Raw genomic sequence first — 21,758 nt, 5'->3', positions numbered from 1 at the left:
TGCAGTGGTGTTGGATTTGCTTTGTGTTATTACCTTACTGTTGGGTGAGGGGTAGGGGAGACCCCCCTGAGCTTCACTGATTTCCTGCTGCCACCAAAAATGGGTTTTTTGATTCCACTAAGAGAGTTGAGGTAAGAAATGCTCTGACCTACTGCCTTTGTTTAGCAGGTCATGAATTGACTGAGGCTGCTGAATGTACAACGTACTATATAACAGAGTTCTAGATTAAGCTTTACCTGTTTACCTTCTCATAAGCCTCCACTGAGATGCCTTTATTTTATTTATTTTTTAAAATTTTATTTTATGTTTATTTATTTTTGAGAGAGAAAGAGAGACAGAGTGTGAACAGGCAAGGGGCAGAGAGAGAGACACACACACACAGAATCCAAAACAGGCTCCAGGCTCTGAGCTGTCAGCACAGAGCCCAACGTGGGGCTCAAACCTATGAACCATGGGATCATGACCTGGGCTCGAGTCAGATGCTTAGCTGACTGAGCCACCTAGGCGCCCCATAAGATGTCTTTAAAAAGGAAAAAAATAATAATAAAGTACTAAATTATTCTTATTTTTCCTTTTCTTCTTCCACCTTTTCTCTGAATTGATTTGATTATTGATTATTTGCTGATTGTACGTTAATCCCAAGTTACGAGGGCTGAGCGCCTATGTGTTATTAACTTAACGTGGTTGGTTTGTTCACCAAGTCCTTATCCTATCGGATTCCTGTTCCTTACAACAGCATCCCACAGCGTTGCCTTGTGGCCAGTGGGAGCCGTGCCATACAATGGGCTGGAAAGTTGCCAATCTGTCCCTGGGTCCTGGCTCTGCCCCACAAGGTAATTCAGTTAAATATTTTTACACTTCATTCTTCTTGTGTGTAAATGGGAAATAAAAATGTCTACCCTGCCTACATTCCAGGCTGGTGAGAGGATCAAATAACATGATGCCTATAGAAGTGCTTTATAAAATCTTATCATACTTGAAAGATATTAAATTTTTATTCATCATTTTCACCTCCACTGATTTCCAGAAAGAGTTTTAGTTCAGTTACAATGAAGGTACATAGGTGGTTAGACCATTAAAGCAAAGATAAAAGAACAGGGGTCATATAATGAAAATAGCAGACAGCTGTTCCAGAAAAATCTACATTAAGAAGAGTGGTATTAATTGAACACTAAATTCAAACCTGGCAATTAAGGCAAAACACAAAACATTGTTAGGCACATGACTCTCCTTAATCTATGAAAGGAAGCATGTTGGTTTATTAGGAGAGACAGAACTTTTTCTACCATCCAACTCTAAGGATTGGTGGATGAGACTGTTTTCTGGGCACAACCTGTGTACATAACCTGTGTTCCAGCTGCCCTTGCAGTTGGGATGTGTCCGGGATCCATGAAAACCTTCCACATGTGACCCTTCTTGCTCTCACTCCTGCTACTGGCTTGATGTGTGGCAATCACAAATGGTGAGAGATGGAAGGAGCCAGGGCACCTGAATCCTTACCTGGAGCTGCCCACCAATTAGAAATATCTACTTTCTAATTTATATGAGCAAGAAATAAACCTCTAATGTGTATGAGCTATTATATATTTTACAGTGTGCACAAGCTATGAAAATACAAATTGTCTACTGTGGAACTTTACTGGATAACATAATATAGAGTTTTTAACTATCAGTTTTACCTAAATTTTTTTTTTTTAATGATCTTCCTGAACTGTCTCCTATTTTGTCAGAGATAAGCAAAATCTAATAGTTGTAAGGAAAGGGAATGAAACAAAGATGGGGGATTTTATTTGTGTTTAGGATAGTAATGCCTGGAGTGGAAAAGAAAGAAGCAAGAGACAAGAATTCTTCTGGAACATGAGATATGTCCAAAAAGGCCTGTCCACTTGGGGACCTTAATAGTGAAGATACAATGAGCAATGAAAAGGCTGAGAGAAGACTAGGGCCTTATGGAACAGGGAGAAATCTTGACGGATTAGAAAGAAGGACAAATAGGGGTGCCTGGGTGGCTCGGTCAGTTAAGTGTTTGACTTCAGCTCAGGTCATTATTTCATGGTTCGTGAGTTCGAGCCCCACGTTGGGCTCTGTGCTGACAGCTCAGGGCCTGGAGCCTGCTTCAGATTCTGTGTCTCCCTCTCTCTCTGCCCCACCCCTGCTTGTGCTCTGTCTCTCTTTGTCTCTCAAAAATGAATAAATGTTAAAAAAAAAAAAAGACAAAGAAAAAAATAATAAAAAAAAAAAGGACAAATAAAGCAAAGGTAGGAAAGACCTAACCCATCTTTCCATATTCCCTTAGAGTCTACACTGCCCGGCAGGATCCCAGAGCCTTCAGCTTTGTCCTGTCGGAACAAGGAAGCATCATTCATAGGCTCAGCTTAGAATCTGTCTATAGGCAGACTCTTGCGAATTTTATAAAGACGACCAAGAATAAGGATAACATAAATTCTGTGGATTTAATCGTTTTATTACATCTCAAGCACAATTTTCAGGAACTGTGGAATTGCCTTCTGAACTTCTCTGATGTTTCGAGACTAAGTTAGCACAAGTGTACTGTGCACATTCCATTTACCCCCGAGACAGGTTTGTTCTGAGAACCTCCCTGAACATCTCTGGGGATGTTAAAAATTCTACTAGGATTTTTGCTATGCTTTTCTCAATGTTTTATGCTTTGAGCATAAATAGCTCATCTTTTGCTTGTGGTTTAGATTTCATTTCTAGCTATTTAAGCGAAAAATTTAGCAGGGCTGGGGCAAATAGCGGCATGGAATAGACAGGATAGGGCCAGTCCCTCATTCTGGGCCCACAACCTTGGCCAGAACAGAAGTTCCAGGAGATGATATACAGACACAGCTGCTGTCAGAGGTAGGTGGGGACCCAACCCAGTGAGTCCAGCAGGGGTGGGCAAACCATAGTCCCAGGCCAAACAGGCAGCAGGGCATCCAGGACCGAAGAACAGAAAGTCCTGGCATGTAGAGGTCAACAATGTAGAATTCAAGGGAAGAAATACTCAGAAATTTACATAGCCAGACTCTGAAGAACCTCAATATATAACAGGTCTCAATGGGGCTTTTCCAAAATTCCATTTCCCTTGGACCATAATTTTCACTTATCTGCATTCCTCTAAAATCATCAAACCGCAGCCATCTTTTTCTACATAATAGCTATAGCTTTTGAAGTATCTAAGAAAATGTAAAATATGGTGGACATCAAAATAATATGAATATCCAGAGACCATGTCATTTCTCTAAGCATTGCAAGTGCTACAGGGAAGTTTGAGTAACAACCATTTTACAATTCTTTGAAGAATACAAGTTTCATTCCATTCAGGTTGATATATGGCTTTTTGGACACCATCACCTGAAAGAAAATGAAATTTCTAGTACTTCTATCCAGGTAATTTCTTTGTTCTAAAGATGGGGATCGATTTAAAATAAAATACAATAAAATTAAAAAAAATAAAGATGAGGATCAAGACATCAGTTAAAATCTTTTGAATGCTAATAAAATGTGAAATAAGAGGTGAAGAATGATGCCTTTGTGCACTTCTACGTGAATTTGTCTTTGCAACTCACTGCTTCCACTTTCTACAGCAACTAAAAGGAATGTAAAAGCATAGTTGTGTTATTTAAAGTTCAAATCCCTTTAGGAAATGTAGGAGTTAGAATCAGGAGAATGTTAGAGGCCATGTGATTCAACGTCTACTCCCTGAATAATACCCATGTTAATTGAGCACTTACTCTGTGTCAAGCACTCTTCCAAGTATTTTTCAGATAACAGCTTATCTAATCTTCACCACAAATCTGTTGTCCCCCATGTTAGAAATAAAGGAAACCAAGGCCCAAAGGGTTAAGTAATTTGCACAAAGACATATTGTAAGAGGCAAAACTAGGATTTAAATCCAAGAAATCTGATAAAAGAGCTTACAGTTAGTGACTCTGAGTCATTTATACCACCTTACAATACATGTAAGCATTACTTGCTTCATTCCTAAATGTTACTACTAAGATGTATACGGTGTGTATATTTCATTTGGAAATACACGTCAAACATTCAATATGCAATTCAAAGACCCAACTCCCCATTTTTCAATTAAGGATATGGACTTTATCTAATATCTGACAAATCTTCAGCCCCACATGAGCAATCTGTGTACAAAAAACAGAGGAGATAAAGAGATCTAGTGACAGAATCTTCGCATTTCCAAGAGCATGTCTTTAATGGTTGGACTACAAATCACCACCTTTAGAGTTCCATGTTGCAGGACACTTAGGGCAATTTGTCCTTTTACAGCAATCTACACCTGTGGCCTGTGGGCCTAATGTTCATGACAGATGGACCGAACTCCAGTGAAATTATCAAGTGTATCATCCTTCTCTCAGTATCCATGCTGTGTTTAGAAATCAGACTGTCTCAAGGGCCTTTTAGTCCTGTTGCACATTTGCCATTGGATTATTCCATTCTGTGTCTGTTGAGTCTGTGAAAAATGGACAGACTTCATTTTCTCTGAAAAGTGTATATGCAAAGCTCAATTTCTTTTTTTTTTAACTGTCGTTAGATTTTCTATGTTCATGCAAGCTCCAATTGCAATCTCTTCTCTCTCAGTAATACCTGCTTTTCCAACTGGTAATTTCAAGATAAGTGATCCCATCTTTGAAACATTTAAAGTTAAAAAAAAAAGAAATCTTGAGACTGATTATCCTGTTTCATTGGCTTCACTCCAGGCTGATCAGTGGTTGAAGAGAACACCCACTCCCACGCTTCGGCAGCAGTTTCACGCTTGAACACATCAACTTTAGGATGTCGACTCTCCTAACAGACCCTAGAATTCAGATTCTTTGTGTCCTAGCAGAACAAACCACCATATTTCTGTTCATGGCGGAGTCAAAGCTGTCATGATCTGGAGTTACGTTTTTCTGAATGTTCTCAAGCTGTCAAAATGTTTGCTATGTCTATCAAAATATGCCAGATCCATTTGGGGCATTGGACATGAGCAACACTGAAACTTTTCAGGCAAATGGGGTTGGACGAATAGCAAATATATGACAATTAAAATGAGGAAAGTGTAGGGCAGAGCATGTCTTTCCTACTAAATGTGATGGATTATATTACAAAGAAATGATTGATATAATTGGGACATTAATTTATCATTATAGGTAGAATCTAACTGGTTATGCAAAACAGGGTACAGCAGACTTTTCCAGTCGTTAGCAACTCTTTTGGGGGGAGAAAGCTGAAGATTAAAATTTATGCCAATTACAGGCTGATATAATTGTTACATTTCATCATGCTTTATTAATTTCAAGGTGGTATTCCAAAATATTGCATGTCTGTCTCAAATTAATGTGGATACTCCCAAGCACCCTCAGAGGATCTTCTGGAGTCCTGAGAACATATTTTAGCAAACATAATGAAGTAGAAAGGAGGAGGGCTCATGTCTACCTAAATTCCACAGCACAAAAGAGCACTTCTTCGTACTCACATGAGAAACTAAAAATCATTTTGATGTATGCGGGTTACAACGCACAGCAGCAGAATTCCAAATTAATTAGCTAAGATAGAAGGAACTTATTTATTTATAGTTAAAATTCCTAAGGTCTATTTCATATGTAGAATTAAAATGAAAACTTTACATTTTGTTTCGATTGGCATTGTTCCGATAATTACCAAAAAAGTGGGAGACTGTCGCTCACACGGATACTGGGACAATTAAGTGCCCCCCCCCCCAAATGGAGTCACTTGGAGTGAAGCAGGGGAGAATGTTTACAAACTGCTTATTTGCATTTCCAGACTTCCTAAGGACAGTTGTGCTGGGAGTCACCTTGGTCCCCACTCACAACCATAACCTTTGGGTTTCCAAAACAATGGTGATCTCTAAGAAAAATTGTGTCCAAGAATTAATCCTTCCTTGATGGCAAGGATATTCAACAGCGGCAATTTTGAACTAAATCATATTTTTTGGCCCACAGAACTGAGGACTAACGTTACTCTGGCATGAAATCCAAGCCTGATCAGTTCTTTTCAATTCCCTGTTTGTTTGTTTTTAATGTTTATTTACTCTTGGGAGAGAGAGACAGTGTGAGCAGGGGAGGGGCAGAGAGAAAGGAAGACACAGACTCCAAAGCAGGCTCCAGGCTGTCAGCACGGAGCCAGACGAGGGGCTCCAACTCATGAACCACTAGATCTGAGCCCAAGTCAGACACTTAACCATCGAAGGTCTTAACCATTAAATACATAAACAATTTTAAGGGAAAAATCTGTTTCATCCTAGTCTTCATGAACAATTTAAACCCTCCAGTAATTAAGATTAAGGCTTACCTCAAAAGCACTCTGTATTTTGAGAAAGTCGCCCACACAGAGCTGGTTTTCAAGCAGGTCAGGGTGGTGGTCTTCATCTGTGGCCACACTTCCTGTTCCCCTGGGGCTCTTTGACCCCAGCTGTGGCCCCTTGTTCAAATCAAGTGCATTCTGGTAACTCATAATGGCTTCACCTCTTTTCAGCTGCCTTCAACTATTTCTATACTTTTTTTTTTTTTATTCAACAGGTGCCTTTGAAAACAAACCCAATTTAGCAACAGAATTCCAAAATGAAAGCACATTTCAAGGCAGACAATTAGGAGACAAAATGTTCAAGCCAAAATGTTCAAGGTAGGGAGTAAAAGCCCTCAACCCCCACATGTCTTTAATTCCAGTTTACTTTCAAAATCTACAGTCGAATCCTTTTAAAACACCCCTCCTTATATTCTGTTTAATCTGGCTTGATTAAAAATGGATAAAGCTTCCCCCCATGTTTATACCAACCAATACAGAACGCAGCTTGTAAATCTCCTTTGAAACGCATTAAAAAAGCAACTTCTCAGAACTTCTTTGGCTAACCTTGCTTCCGTTAGCATGTCAGGGGTTTAAACTCCATTTTCTTGTGTGACTTGCCCCTGCAAGACTTCTGTCCCAATGGAGGGCTTGCCTCCAAAGGCCACTTTACCAGCAATGTGCAATTCTTTGTTTCATCTGCTCCTGCTTGCCTTTGTGTGTTTCCTGGCAACCAAAGTGAAGCCAACTACAACTTTACCTAACCCTCCCCGCTCCCCACCCCCGCCCACACAACTAATTACTGACCTCAAGGTTTCAATGTGTGATGTAAATGTTTTTTTTTTTAAAGGACAGTTCAGCTACTCCTTTTTTATTTTATTTATTTTTATTTTTTTTTTAACGTTTTATTTATTTTCGAGACAGGGAGAGACAGAGCATGAACAGGGGAAGGGCAGAGAGACGGAGACACAGAATCCCGAAACAGGCTCCAGGCTCCGAGCTGCCAGCACAGAGCCCGACGCGGGGCTCGAACTCACGGACCGCGAGATCGTGACCTGGGCTGAAGTCGGCCGCTTAACCAACTGAGCCACCCAGGCACCCCTTATTTTATTTTTTTAATGTTTATTCATTTTTGAGAGAGACAGAGCATGAGTGGGGGAGGGGCAGAGAGAGAGGGAACCAAGGAATCCAAAGCAGGCTCCAGGCTCTGAGCTGTCAGTACAGAGCCCAGCATGGGGCTCAAACCCACAGACTTTGAGATCATGACCTGAGCTGCAGTCAGAAGCTTAACCCACTGAGCCACCCAGGCACTGCTCATCTCCCTCCTTTTTAATTAAACTTCACTGCTCTATTATTTAGAAGCAAGTTTTATAAATATATATTTCTATGAAGCATGTTATATATTATGAAATAATAAGATTAGCCAAAGAAAAGAGAATGACATTCTGGAATTTTATGTTTTCCATATAGGAAACCTTTTATTCTTAATAAGAATCCATTCCTAGCTTCTCTTTGTCTTAGTTTTATGTATCTAAAATGGGGATGTTCATCAATTCATTGAACAGAAGGGGGGAAACCACAGCATCACATGATAAGCTTTGTAATAAAACCACTTACAGTATCATCACTGGTTCAGCTACCATTAAAGAAAGGGGAAAAAAAGAAGTATTTTTGAGTATTTTGAGTATTTCCCATATGCTAGGCACTACACCAAGCATTTTGCATTCTTTTGCTTGCTTAGCTTTACAACAACCCCGCAAAGCAGACAAGATAGGCAAAATCACTCTCCCCACTTTACAGGTGAAGAGAAAAAGAAAATGCCAAAAGCCACAAGAGATAATAAGGTATGAAATACGGGGGATTGCTCCCAGGCTTCAGAGACTGCGCCGTAGATGGATGTCCTCTCTGCACCTTTCGTTCACCTTTGCAAAACTGAAAAGTCGTCACTCGGTATTTTCTCAGGTCTCTTCCAGCTCTATCATTTCTATGAGCTGGTGTTCACAAGGCTATGGTGATACACAGTACATTCCGAAGAACACAGAGAAGGAAGCATCCTAAAGGCATTCCTACACCAGTTTTAGAGGGGAAAAATATCATTCATGCATCCATTTAATTCATCTAGCTCTCTGTCCACTGTTCATTCCAAAGACCATTTATTAAGAACCTACTGTATGTCGTGTCCTGAATTGGATCTGGTCCCTGCACCTGAGGGAGTTTTATAGGCTTGTAGGAGCAATTACCTGGCTAGTTCATCTTTCATGCCAGTCCCAACCTCTTGCTGTTTCTGGTGCTGTGTTGAGAAAGATTCTGAAGTCATATCTAGGCTCAGAGGAAAGGAGTGGCATTATTGATTACAGATGTGTATTATGGGCACAGAAGGGCAAAGGGGGGGGGGTGTGTTTACCCCAGGTTGGCCTTTCCTGATTTAGACCTTCACCTAAGCTAGGAAAATGTTTTTAAGCCCTAATATTATAAATTCCCCTAAGCTGTCTCAATAGGAACAAAATAGTTCTTTTTGCTATCCTAATTAGAAAACTAATAATAGTTTGGATCAGCTGGATCAGTCTCATAAATGTTTGTAAAATATTTTATAGTGATGTTCTGGAGAGTTGGGCTTTATCCAGGAAGAGACACTAATGAGGGAAGGCTGAGGAAACAGAAAAAACATTCTCTGAAGCTGCACCGGGAGAGGTAGGTACCCCACTGGCTAACAATGCAAAATTCTCTAATTATTCTTAGACAAACTGCCTGGCCTACTTAGCTGCCATCAAGATGCAGCTCTAAACGTTTTCATTAGTCAAAACAGGAAAGTATAACGAGCAGCTAATAAATTACCGCAGAAGTTAATCAATCGACACAGTTTGGTTAGGTAAAATTACGGCGTGGGAAATAATTCTTGATCGTAAAGTCTTAAATGGCTTTAACCTTCTTTGTAACTGTGTGGTTAATTTTCAGGTTAAACTTCCACAGCACTGTAAAATCCATAACTAGCCTCTTGACTCCGCTGAAATTTACCTTCTTGCTTGCCGGGAATCAATGATGATTGTGTGAAAACCTGCCCCAGGCCGCCTCCAATACCGGGCTCTGTGGGCGAACGCGCAGTGATGAAGACAGTTTGAGTCAGGAGAGAAGGAGTGGACGTTTGAGTCAGCAGAGAAGGCTGGTGAGCTAGGGGACACCTGCTCCCCTTCCCTGTAGGGACCCGCCAACACTCGCCAGCCCCGTGGAGCGCTCACACGTGAAAGGGTAGAGCCAGCGGAAGCGTCCACTGGCCTGTGCTTCCTTTGGAACCTTGGGACTGAATCATTCTCCCCACTGAACACGCTCTCCTAAGTGTGCTTACATGACGCCCCGGTCCAGCCCGTAATTTATACCCACCAGTGTACATGTGGGCCTCGCCTTTCCTCCAACCCCCCTTCCTTAGTTTGCCCTCCCCTCACACTGAAGCCTATCCTTACCGACATTCTTCATCTTTGCCTAGAATTCTCCCTGCACCTCCTCATTTTGACAGAAACCAGCTTTCCCTTACCAACCCAGTTTTCCACCAGACTATCCCACGTGAAGGCTGTCCCAGTCCCCGTTGCACGGGAACAGCAGAAGGGTGTCTTCTCCGGTATCCTTGTTTCTTGAACCCATGCCTTCCCAACATGGCCCAGCGGCCAAACACCCCACAGCTCAGTTTAAATACAACCTCCTGCCAGAGCCTGAGGGAAAGCACTAGGCTTGCCTTCTGCAACTTTTAAGTCCTCAATAAGTATTAGCTTCTTTCCTTCCTTGTTCCTGATCCTCCCCGTTTGAATTAATTACTCCTTCCACTCTGCAACCACAGCATTTTGTTTATACTTTAAGCACAGCACTTTTTCTTTCTGCCTTGCAGTATAATTAGTTGCCTGTGTATCTCTGTCTCCTACCACATTAACTCTCTAAGAACAAGGATGATACCTCACTAATGCTCGAGACTTACATTGCCAACACAGAGCTTCGCATAAGCCACACAGCAGTACAGCAATGTGTGCTCATTTGTAAAATGGGATGGGAAGAAAGTGAACTTCACCCATAGCTCTGAGATGTTAGGGAAGGATCCTGGGAATGGGTGACACTGAATCAGAAACAGAAGCAAAATTCCATGAAAAATAAAATGAGTGAGGGAAACAAAAGATTGAATCTTCAAACCACTTAGAATAAACCAGTTAAGTGCTTTTGCAACAAAGCATTTTTTATACATACAATTTCTGTGTAAGATGGAAATGTGTTGCAACCCTATTCCATCCCAGACACTGCTCTAGGTGCCAGAAAAGCAACGATGAATGAGACACACACACCGTTGCTCAGAGACACAAATAATAGTAAAAGGTTGGTTTTAAATTAATCCTACCTTTGGAGAAAGCAGGTCTTCAGTGAACTCTTAGGCAATATAATGCTTGCCTCTTGATCTGCTGAACAATGTCCATAGTAACAAAACCGTATTTTCATCATAGCATTTCTCAGACTGTTCAAGTATTTAAACACTGAGAAGTCACAAAATAATGATATCCTAAAAGAACTAAATATATAATTTTGCAATAAATTGCATGTTATAAATTTATAATTTGGCAGTGGCAGCCAAATTAAAAAATATGTGGAAGTGAAAGGTAAAATTAAGAACATTCTAATTATTGACAAGTATTTCTACCACTTGAAAAGGTGCATTCTACCACTGTGCTTTTCTTGTGTCAGTAGACACGTAGGATCCACTGAAAGGGATATTGAAAATCACTGCTTAAAAATATTCTCAGGTTCAATGTTTTTATGCAAATTTGAATGGGTGTTTCCAACAGCTAATCACTTTTGAGCACCTCTTTGGTTTAACAAACCCTTCTCCTTGAAATGCGTCCATGCCCAAAGTACATGTGGGCTGGCTGTCTGCACAGCTTTCACTGGGGAGCCACTTTCTGGGCAATTACTCTGAACTAGGTTACCAAATTCCTTTATGTTACCTCTCTCAAAGGACACTGCATTTTATCCTACAAGGAGCTTTAGAACAGTTTATCAAAGTCACCTTGATATCGAACACTTGCATCCATGTATAGAACCACTAACACATAGTCATAAAATCATTGCCATGAAAGGAGTGACTGGAAATCCAGTAAACATTTATTGATTTTCTCTTTGAAGAAAGACAGAAAGCAAGTGGGTTGAAAATGAAAAATTATTGAGTTCCAACGACTGTTAGGCACTTTCACAAATGTTATTTTATTTAAACCTCATTATACGCCTGCAAGATACTTAATATTTCTTTTTTTCTTAATGATGGAACTGAACAAGATTAAGTATCTTGCCCAACCTTACACAACTTATAAATTGCATAACGTAATAATACCATGATATGGTCTCTGCTAACACTTCACATCGATTATTTCATTTAATTTACTTTGATATCCTTTGATATGGGCACTATTATGGTCACCATCTTATACATGGATAAGCTGAGACTTAGATGGATTAAATAACTTACCTAAGATCACCCAGCAAAGAAGTAGAGAAGTTGAAATTGAAAACCCAGATCCTTTTATGTATTCCATAGTATAAAGCCATGTGCAGAGAAATCTGTTAAACACCAGGGTGATTTCAAATCCAGTTTGAAAGCTGAGAGGTATAAGAAGTGAGGAGATGGAAAGCATATACTAGGTAATGAAGTCAAAGGAGTTTAGAATTTGGAGTCAGAATACCAGGGTCACGTCTTTGTTCTCTCACTTTCAGACCCTATGATCTTGAGCAAATTGAGTAATAACTCAAAATAAAGATAGCAATATGGTTTATCTCAGAATTGTTTTAAGGTTAAAATGAGATAATATGGTCAAAGCTATATATAAATCATAAATTCTGCACATGAATTAGCACTAATATTGGTACATAGTCAGAGGAAGGCAAAGTCCCTGCAAATTCAGGGAGACCAGGTAGGAGGGATTGGAATATTGTAACTGGAAGACAGAATGAAGGAAAATTATCCACAGTATGGTATTTTGTATTGAAGCTGACATTCTATAATCATTTTCATTGCTTCTAGGAAGTTCTTACATCTAAATTAATCCCAGAGAGAACAATGGCATACCAATTTTTTCGAGATTAGTTATTAAATGTAATTATTGTGTGTGTGTGGAGGGGGGGTGGTTATCACTTTGAAAAACATTTTCTGCCTTAGGATTGCTAATGGCAACTATCAAAGTTTTCTCTAAGAAGACTTCGTCTATCTGGTACTGTCTGAATCTATTTTTAATAATAACAGAAATAACTTTTTCCCATAACCAAAGCAGTATAACAACTGTCTGTCATAACATGACCTTCTTAGACTATTTGAATGCCTGAATCCCCAGCATTAGATGTTTTATTTATAAAGCATTAAAAACTTTATTCTAGAAGCAAAGTGCATTTTAATTCAATCCGAATGCCCTGAGTGGTTTAGTGTCAGGCAAGATACTATATACACATATACATATACATGTATGTGTACATATACATATACATACACGTATACAACAGAGACAGAAACAGAGATTGAGAGAGGAGACATGTAAGAGTGTAAGACTGCGAGCTTCTCCTATAAATTACCTCAAGGGAGGACAATGGGCAGCCACAGTGCTTTGGGTGGGCACTGATCACTAACTGGGGTGGCAGAGGCAAAATGTGGAGATAAAAGTACCTCCAAAAGGGATAAAATACTATGGGACAAGAGATCCAAGGTCAGAGTCAGGAAAGCTGGATTTTCATGCAGTCTTCACCATATCCATGTAACTCTGGACATATATTTTCTTTGGGCTTCAGTTTCTACAGTCATAAGTGAAGATAATAATTCCTATATGACCACTTCAAACACCTGTTTTGACATTCAAATGAGGTATGAAAATACAAGACAGCTTATGTTACCATGCTTATTATGTATATTGTGTATAAACTAATGTAAAATGTAAATATAATCATTATAGTAATATATTTATTAGGTACCTAGCACAGCTAGCTAGCTCGGCACATAGTAAGCATCAAATAAATATTTATTGAACGAATGTGTTCTTTAAATGTGTATTTAATTTTGAGAGAGAGAGAGAGCACGCAAGCAGGGGAAGGGCAGATGGGGGGTGGGCAGAGAGGATCCAAAGTGGGCTCCACGCTGTCAGCAGAGAGCCCAATGTGGGGCTGGAACTCATGAACCATGAGATCGTGACCTGAGCCAAAGTCAGATGCTTAACTGAATAAGCCACCCCAGTGCCCCAAATGAATGTTTAATAAATTAAAAGGAGCTCAAACAAAAAGGAATTGTCATATAATATATATATTATTTTATGTATATTATAATATATAATATATCATATATTTCATATTATGAATCATATATATTCATAGTGTATATTATATATTTCATATGTTCTTTTTTCCTGTGCCAATCTTCCACTGATCACACACACAAAGAAACAAAAAAATCCAAACTACTATGAAAAATGCTGCCATCTTACCTTTATTTACTCTAAGAAATTCTGTCTAGGAAAGCAAAGGGGAAAAAGGCAATAAAAAGGAATTCAAAACTTATAGCAAAGTTCTGAGACAAACTGTACTTTAAAAGATTGAAAGCTGTGAGCCTGAGAGAGAACGCTGCCTCAATAAATATTTCCCGCAGAACACAGTGCTCCCAAACATGGTGCTCTGATGAAGAGCCCTAAAGACCAAGGGGCTCTATTTCTCTGCGGCAGGAGCAGGGATAGTCAAATTAATACCGGAAGGACACTCCTAAATCAAGCTGTTCCAAGTGTGCTCACAGAGAAGTCATCTTACAAAGTGCAGATGGAGTTTTGCAATCATTGCCTAGACCAAATACTGTCAGAGAAAATGGATCTTAATTTACTCAACATATTTTGATTTTGTAATTTTCAAGATTCATTTTTGCCAATGTCTGAAAAACATGAGGTCCTTTAAAGACAAGCTTTACAAATATACTCTTGAATGGAGCAGGGAGTTACACATGTGTTGAGCAGATGATAGGAGTGCTGATTATGTGTGTTCATGGTCACCTCAGGTGTGAGTGTGTGTGTGTGTGTGTGCGTGCATGTGGTGTGGTGGAGGCCACTTAGCTCAGGGAAGAGTTCATGCCCCCTTTTGGGAAAATACAAAGATGGTAATGGTCTGGCAGATAAATGTACCAAGCAGGATGCTACATTTAGAGAAGTGAGTCAGGTCTCAACTAAGAGAAAAAAAATGATGTAAATTTATGACAATAACCAGCTGCATGAACTTGGGGAAGTTACTCAACTTCTCTGGTTTCAGAATCTTCATGAGTAGAATTAGAAGACTAAATCACATGATCTGTAAAATTCCCCTCCAGTACTTAGTTTTAAAAAGGGGGAGAGGGGGAAGTATAAGAATGCTCTATAGGGGCTTCCCCCCCCCCCCCCACCAAAAAAAAAAAAAAAAAAAAAGATGCTATGTTCTAGGTGGTATTACTGCATTCATACTGGCAGTAAGTACTTTTTTTTTTTTTTTTTTTTTTTTTACCGATGCTGAACCCTGAACTACCAGGAACTCTTGTTACATTGCCAGTGGAGATTTTAACACTTAATGGCAAGTGGATTCTTTGAAAAGAATACAATTGAAATGTAGTTCTTTATTCGCTTAGTCGTTCCTTTTCATACATTGATACTATGTGCCAAGCATAGCGTTCAGCACTGGTGATATAAAGTGACAAAGCCAAATTGGTCCTGTCTCTAGTAGGGTGAGATAAACAAATGAGTACAGGATTATCCTACAGTGCTATACTCAATAATAATGATCTTATATAACAGCTATCAACACACACATACATAGATATTATTGCACTATTCTTACAGTTAATGTAGTTTTGAAATGTTTTCTAGCTAAAAGTTAACAGTGAAAATTTCAGAATTTGAGCTCAAGCAGGTGAAGCACCACTGATGTCCTGCTCAGTTTATGAGGACAAGCCTCCCTCATGGAAGTCACTGGCTCTGGGGTCAGTTCAGCTTTTATATCCAGGAGTCACACAGCACCCCTCCTCGCCACCCAGGTACCCATGACAGTGCCCATTCTCCAGTGGAGTCTGCATCTCATAATATTGCTTGTTTCTCATAGTATTGGCTATTGAGTATAAACATTTGCAACAGTGAAGCATAGGTGATTGAACAGTTTCCTTGGTTGGATTCTCCTTATAATTCCTGGAATTAATGTGGAGAGATCAAGTTTGCAAAAGGTCAAATACCAAGGCATCTCTGAGGCTCAGAAAGGCTACTAAAGGACCCATTAACATTTTCCTCCTAGCTATCTTGCCAACAATTTGGGTTTCCTATCCAACATCCCCTTCTGGCGTCTGCCTTGCTAGTAGAACCCCGTTCCATACACAACATTGTGCCCAACACCAGGAAAGACAGCTTGCCTTCCCAGATTCCCTTCCAGGCAGAAATGGCCGTGTGACATAACGACACAGTTCTGGACAATGAAACCATACGTGGAAGCCTGTTGGGACCTTGGAAAGTCTTTTGCTTTAAATAAAACAGGAAAGGTACTCCCTCTTCTCTTCATCCTGCCCTGTATGCTGACAGGATGACTGGAATAGCAGAGGGAAAAAACAACAAAAATGTCAGAAAATTAATACTTAAGCCCCTTAACCAACATCAGCAACTGTTTTTTTTTTCAAGATTTCTTATGTTAAAAAAAAAACAACTATTTATTTAAACGTTACTTAGAGTTTTGTTACCTATAACCTAATAACCTATAACAGATATAAACAACGAGGAAGATAACATTTGTCTTGTTGGAAATACTAGTGCATGTGCAAGGTTAAAAGGTTAAAGTGTGCTTTTGGAATTGTTGGACGTAAGTTTTTGAGAACCAGCTAAGTGACATGTCTGATCAAGAACAGGCCATAAATGCTGGAGTGTGTTTCCTTAGGTGTGAAATCATTTTCCCAGATTTCTCTGCCTTTTTGTATTTTGAACACAAAGACAGCAAAGGAATAGGTAAAGGTTATTTCTTTTTTTTTTTTTTTTCCTTTTACCTGGGAACAGAGAAGTATCTGGTTTTTTTTTTTTTTTTCTTCTTCTTCTTTTTCCTCTTAGGAAAGAAAAGGTGGAAAACGAATCTAGCTATTTTCAATTAACTAGTTATAGATAGAATTTTAGGGATCATTCTTTTCTAAATGACAAGAAAAATCTGATTAGCCAGGGGAGCTTTCTAGCTGGTAACTGTGCAGACCAACAGAAAGAAGAGGAATGCCTAATTACACAGTCTACTTCCTTTTTCTCCCCTTTCCTTCATTTTAGTGGTAAATTATCAGCAAAGAAAGTGTGGGGGGGCATATATTGGGGGAAATAGGGAAAATAAGAGAATAAATCTAGTGTTTTAGCATTAGGAAAATAAATATGAGTGCTTAATAATCAGTACTCCACGAATACAGCTACCCATGAGGCAATGTAGATCAGGCTATTTTGGTTATAAAAAACAAGCTCACTTAGGTAGCCAAGTGATGGGGATTTGTTATATAGAGGAAGGATGGGGAAAGAGAGAGAGAGCCAGAGAAAGAGAGACCATATTAGGCACTCAGAAGTAAGGAATTACAGCACTGCCAAGTTTGATGAAGATCATTCAGGAACCAAACAAGGGCTGGGAATTGGATTATTTTATCTCAATAGCAATCAATTGAATGTTCACCTAAATGTCACTTGAGCAACTCAACGGCTGTTTCTTTTTGTATTTCTACATTCGTTCACTACAAACTGACAACTTAGCCTCTGGTCAACTTGCGTCACCTCACCTTTACCCATGGTTTCTGCTTCCTCCTGACGTTGGCTCATGTGTGTTCCTTTTGCTTTATCGCCTAACTGTATACCTTTGGCTTAATCTCCCACTGCCAATCAAGTTTTAGAATTACACAGTTTAGAATTTGGAGCAAAATCTGAAGTGATCCAGCTCATCGTGTTTGAACAGAGCCACCTGTGGATTGGCTACTCAAAGGCCATCACCAGAAATTTTGGCCCTTGGACAAAACTGCTGCCCCTGTTCCAATCAGTACAGCTAGGAAGAGTGACAGAAATAGCCAAGATCCTTTCCCTTCAGCAATGACCATGGTGGGGCAGTTTCCTTCAGAAGAGGCATCTGGAGGAAACCAAGGTCCCTCATCTAGCACTTGTGAGTACCACCGGAAAAAGAGGATAAAAAAGATGTTAGCGAGTAGACTGGTATGCAGAGAATAACTTCCTATTCATACTTGCAAAACCAGACACCGTAGGATAATTACAGAGTACAATGAGGTATTAAGTAAGTTTGTGAATAGCCGATTTGATTTAGAAAGATGACTGCTTTTTCCCTGCAGTGGTGGCAAATGACTGGGTTTATTTTCTCAAAGACCTTAGTATACATGCTTGAAAAAGCTTAGCACTTTTGCTTGGAATATAAATGTCAAACTGTCCAAAATCATAACAACTCTCAAACAATTTTTGAAAAAAGCTTAATAGGAAAGGGAAATGCATAAACATCATAAAAGGGTCAGATACAAATGCCGATCAAGAAAGTCGGAGAAGCAGAGCGGTATTCAGCTGTTTTCACCACCACAGAAATCTTAATTCCGTTTAGAATTCAATCTGTGTAATTTCTTCTTTTTCAAATTTCCTTTGGAATTATGTCCTACTGCTAATTTGTAGCTTTCTAGGCAATGTGCCCAGGTGAAGGGACACCTTTTCTGAAGCACTGTTTGCTTTCTTATTTAGCATCTTTACAAAACAATAACAAGTCTCTTAATTCATGCTGAGTAAAAGATTTTGGAACATTTATAAGGTAATGTTTGGATTCCTCCTATAGGATATTTTCCCTGTAGTCCTAATTTATTTTCCCCCATGGACTTCCTCCCTCCTTGCAGAGTGACCTTGAGTAGATCAGGGATTGCCTAGCTAATTGATCAAACATTATTTTGGGTGCTTTTGTGTGAGTATTTTTGGATGAGATTAACATTTAAATCATAGATTGCCTAGAACTTATTGCTTCTGTCGTGTGGGTGGGCCTCATTAAATCAGTTGAAGGCCTGACCAGAAGAAAAAGTCTGACCGTCCCCTAAGTAAGAGAGAATTCTGTCCTACCTGATGACTTCCAAACTCAGTTATCAGTTTTTTGTTTTTTCCCTGTCCTCAGACTGGCACTGCACCAAAGTTCTCCTACTTCTCAGGCCTTCAGACTTGACCTGGAACTAAATCATTGACTCTCCTGAGTCTCTAGCCTACCAACTCACCCTGTAGATCTTGGGATTTGCCAGCCACCATAATGACATAAGGCAATTCCTTATAATAAATCTAACTAATATAAAGTCCTATTGGCCATCTTCCATCCCATCATCTTCTAGAGGAGAGAAAGCAGAGAGGGAGCCAAGGGCAAAATACAATGGAGGTAAACTTAAAAGAGAGTAAAATAAATGGCGGGGGGGGGGGTATATTTTGGGGTATCTCTTATGTGTCCCGAATTTTATAGATGAGGAAAGTTAAATTCAGGAAGTTATAATTTATGTAAGGTTACACAGCCAGTAAGAAGAAGTTATTCCACCCATAAGTTTTATGAAAATAAAACTTACAATGTAATTTCCCTTTACCAATAGTCTTCTAGTAAAGTGTAACAACCTGGAAGTAAGGACTTTCTATATCCTTGTCTGAGTTAGTTGTTTTTTGTTTGTTTTTTTTCCCTCATGGGACCTTTTCCAGAATAACTAGTATACTAGTATTACATCTTCATCTTTTACTGTTTTCCTCTGTGGTGTTGCCCTGTTTTATAGCAATTCATTAATGAGCATTCACTATTTCTTTTGACTGGTATTTCCTGTGCTTTCTTTCTCAATTCTTTGTGGGACTTGTGTCCATCTTATCACATAATATCAACAGTAGAACTTAGTTTTGTTGTTTCCAAGAATGCTATTCTATTCAACCGTAGGTACCAGACTTTGCTTGCCACATAAATCTTGAATTCCATACTCCAAGCAGGCAGTATCTGGAATGAAGCTATACACTGAATTGTGCCATCCACAATTCCTACGTTGCAGCCCTAATATGATGGTATTTGGAGATGGGACCTTTAGGACATAATTAGGTTTAGATGAAGTCATGAGGGTAGGGCCTTCATGATGAGATCAGTGCCCTTATAAAAGATACCAGATGGTGCTTCCTCTTCCTCTCCCCATTCCCCTCTTCCTCTCTCTCTGCCATGTGAGAACACAGTAAGAAGGCAGCCAGGAAGAAACAAGCCAGAAAAAATGTTCTCACCAGAACCTAACCGTGCCAGCACCCTGATCTCAGATTTCCAGCCTCCAGATGTGAGAAAACACATTTTTGTTGTTTAAACCATGCAGTTTATGGTACTGTATTATGGCAGCGGCAGCCAGTGGGCTTAGACATCATTAAAAACACTAGGTATTACTCCAAAGGCATACTATTATATCTTTTATCACAATTGGTATGCATAGTTCACTGGATGACTGGAAAATCATTGAATTTAGTCACATTATTTAATAATTCAAAGTCCACAAGGATTCCATTTTAGCAACATGAGTATGCCACTTAGAACTTTCTCAGAACAGAAATTTGTATCCCAAGTTAACCTGCAAGTTAACAGCAAGAATACCAAGACTAGGGAAAAGAGAAAAACAGAGCTTATTTTCTATTAGTGCTACTTATGGGCAAAGGGGACAGGGAAAACTGAGAAGAACCAACCGCTTTCTGCTGAATTTGCCCCAATGAAAAATAGAGTGAGTGATTTATCTCTAAGACCCAATCTTTTAATCCATAGGTCTCAGGAAGTTTGGATTTCACAAACTGGCAAAATTTAAAACTGGAAAGGAAACTTCAGGTTTGGAGAATAATGGTGCCTGTCTGATTCTGTATATCCCCACAACCTCCTAAATAAAATGATAAATTCAACAAGGAGAGTAAGTTAGACCTTAGGTGACTTATACCTTCAGTATTACTAGCAGACAGAGAACACTGCAACCGTCAAATGACCTGTAAGTAGAGAAGAACAATTCCAACAGACTCTCACTTCTCTTTTGCTGATGGCATGCCTATGAATGGATAGGGCAAGTAAGGGGAAGTTTAAAAGATTCTGTGGAAAGGAGTAGAAAGAAATAGAGGAGTTAGGAACAGCAAAAGTAAAATCATCCCTAGAAAGAGAAAGTACAACATAAATGACAAAATTCTGAACACAGAATTTTGGTATATGGTGGGTATACCCAGGTGGGCATATGATGGATGATTCCCATCACATTAGCTGCACAGAAGACTCAGGAATGGGAATGGAAGCTTTGGTAAAGCATTGCACCCAGAGAAGAATGAGACAGGAGAAGGAAACAAAATACAAAGAGAACATTAAGTATCTTGTATAATAAAAAAGAAACAAGGTGCACTAGTTTTCTCTTTCCCCAACATCAACACAATTCATTTCTGCTACTGAAAATCCCCACTCCCTCCAAAGAGGAAACCAAGAAGCTAAAGAAAAATGTACCAATACACCCCAACTAAATAAAGTATCATCAGATAAGTGTATGGTATATGAAAAAAGGAGACTGAATCATAAGTACAAGTACTAAGAACAGAAATGCACAAAAATAAGGAGAAAGAAATGAGAGTTGACTGAATGCAGAAACAGAAAAAATATATATGTATATATACCAAAAGATTATATTACAAGTGCCCAAGAGAAAGCAGACTTGGATAAAAATTTAATAAAGGATCTTAAAGAAAATCAAGGGGGAAAATGCAAATAAAAATTAAAGAAAGTAAGTTTAAAAAAACACAGAGAAAGTAGCTGAAATGGAAGACAGGCAAAGAGGGTCCACCATATGTTTAATTGATGTCCCAAAGGGCAAAAACAATGCAATAAGGTTAATGTTTAAAATTATAATCCAAGAAAACTTTCCAGAAATAAAAGAAGACCTCAATCTACACAGAAAGGGCACATCAGGTACCAGGAAAATCGACCTGGAATGGTCAACTCTGATACATATCCTAATAAAACTAATAGACTCTGAAAATTCTCAGAGCTTCCAGGCTAAAAACAAAAACAAAGGTGAAATAATATTAAGACAATAGAATTAGACTGATATCAGACTTTTCAACATAAACAAAAAAAAAATGTGTAACAGCAACATATAAAGCAAGACAACAGTGAAGCTACATTTTCAAGAAACTGAAGAAAAGAAAATGTTGACCAAGAATATTTTACACAACCAAGATATCCTTTAAGTATCAACACTACAAGGAAAATAATGTTGAACATACAAAAAAATCAGAGAATACTAGATAAATGTGTAATATAACACTACTACTATAATGGTAGTGTATGGTATAATACTATATAATTGTGTAATAAAAAACAAAACAAAACACCTAGAGGATGAGCTTCATGCAACCAATAGGTGGTTGAGCATACTTAGGCAAAAGGACTCA

At 39.0% G+C, this 21,758-nt stretch overlaps 1 protein-coding gene across 1 annotated transcript in view; it reads right to left on the bottom strand.

Moving 5' to 3' along the window:
• Nucleotides 1-7,078, bottom strand: part of WDR49 (WD repeat domain 49) — a 140,202-nt gene extending 133,124 nt beyond the window's left edge. Inside the window, exon 1 of the mRNA XM_027061483.2 lies at nucleotides 6,316-7,078. Within this exon, the coding sequence (XP_026917284.2) occupies nucleotides 6,316-6,477 (162 nt within the window). The 5' untranslated portion in view covers nucleotides 6,478-7,078. The remainder of the gene's footprint in view (nucleotides 1-6,315) is intronic.
• Between the last annotated feature and the right edge of the window lie 14,680 nt (nucleotides 7,079-21,758).

The sequence above is a fragment of the Acinonyx jubatus genome, chromosome C2 (genome assembly GCF_027475565.1).
Source record: "Acinonyx jubatus isolate Ajub_Pintada_27869175 chromosome C2, VMU_Ajub_asm_v1.0, whole genome shotgun sequence".
In the NCBI taxonomy this organism is placed as follows: domain Eukaryota; kingdom Metazoa; phylum Chordata; class Mammalia; order Carnivora; family Felidae; genus Acinonyx; species Acinonyx jubatus.
This window is presented reverse-complemented; position numbering and strand designations above follow the sequence as displayed.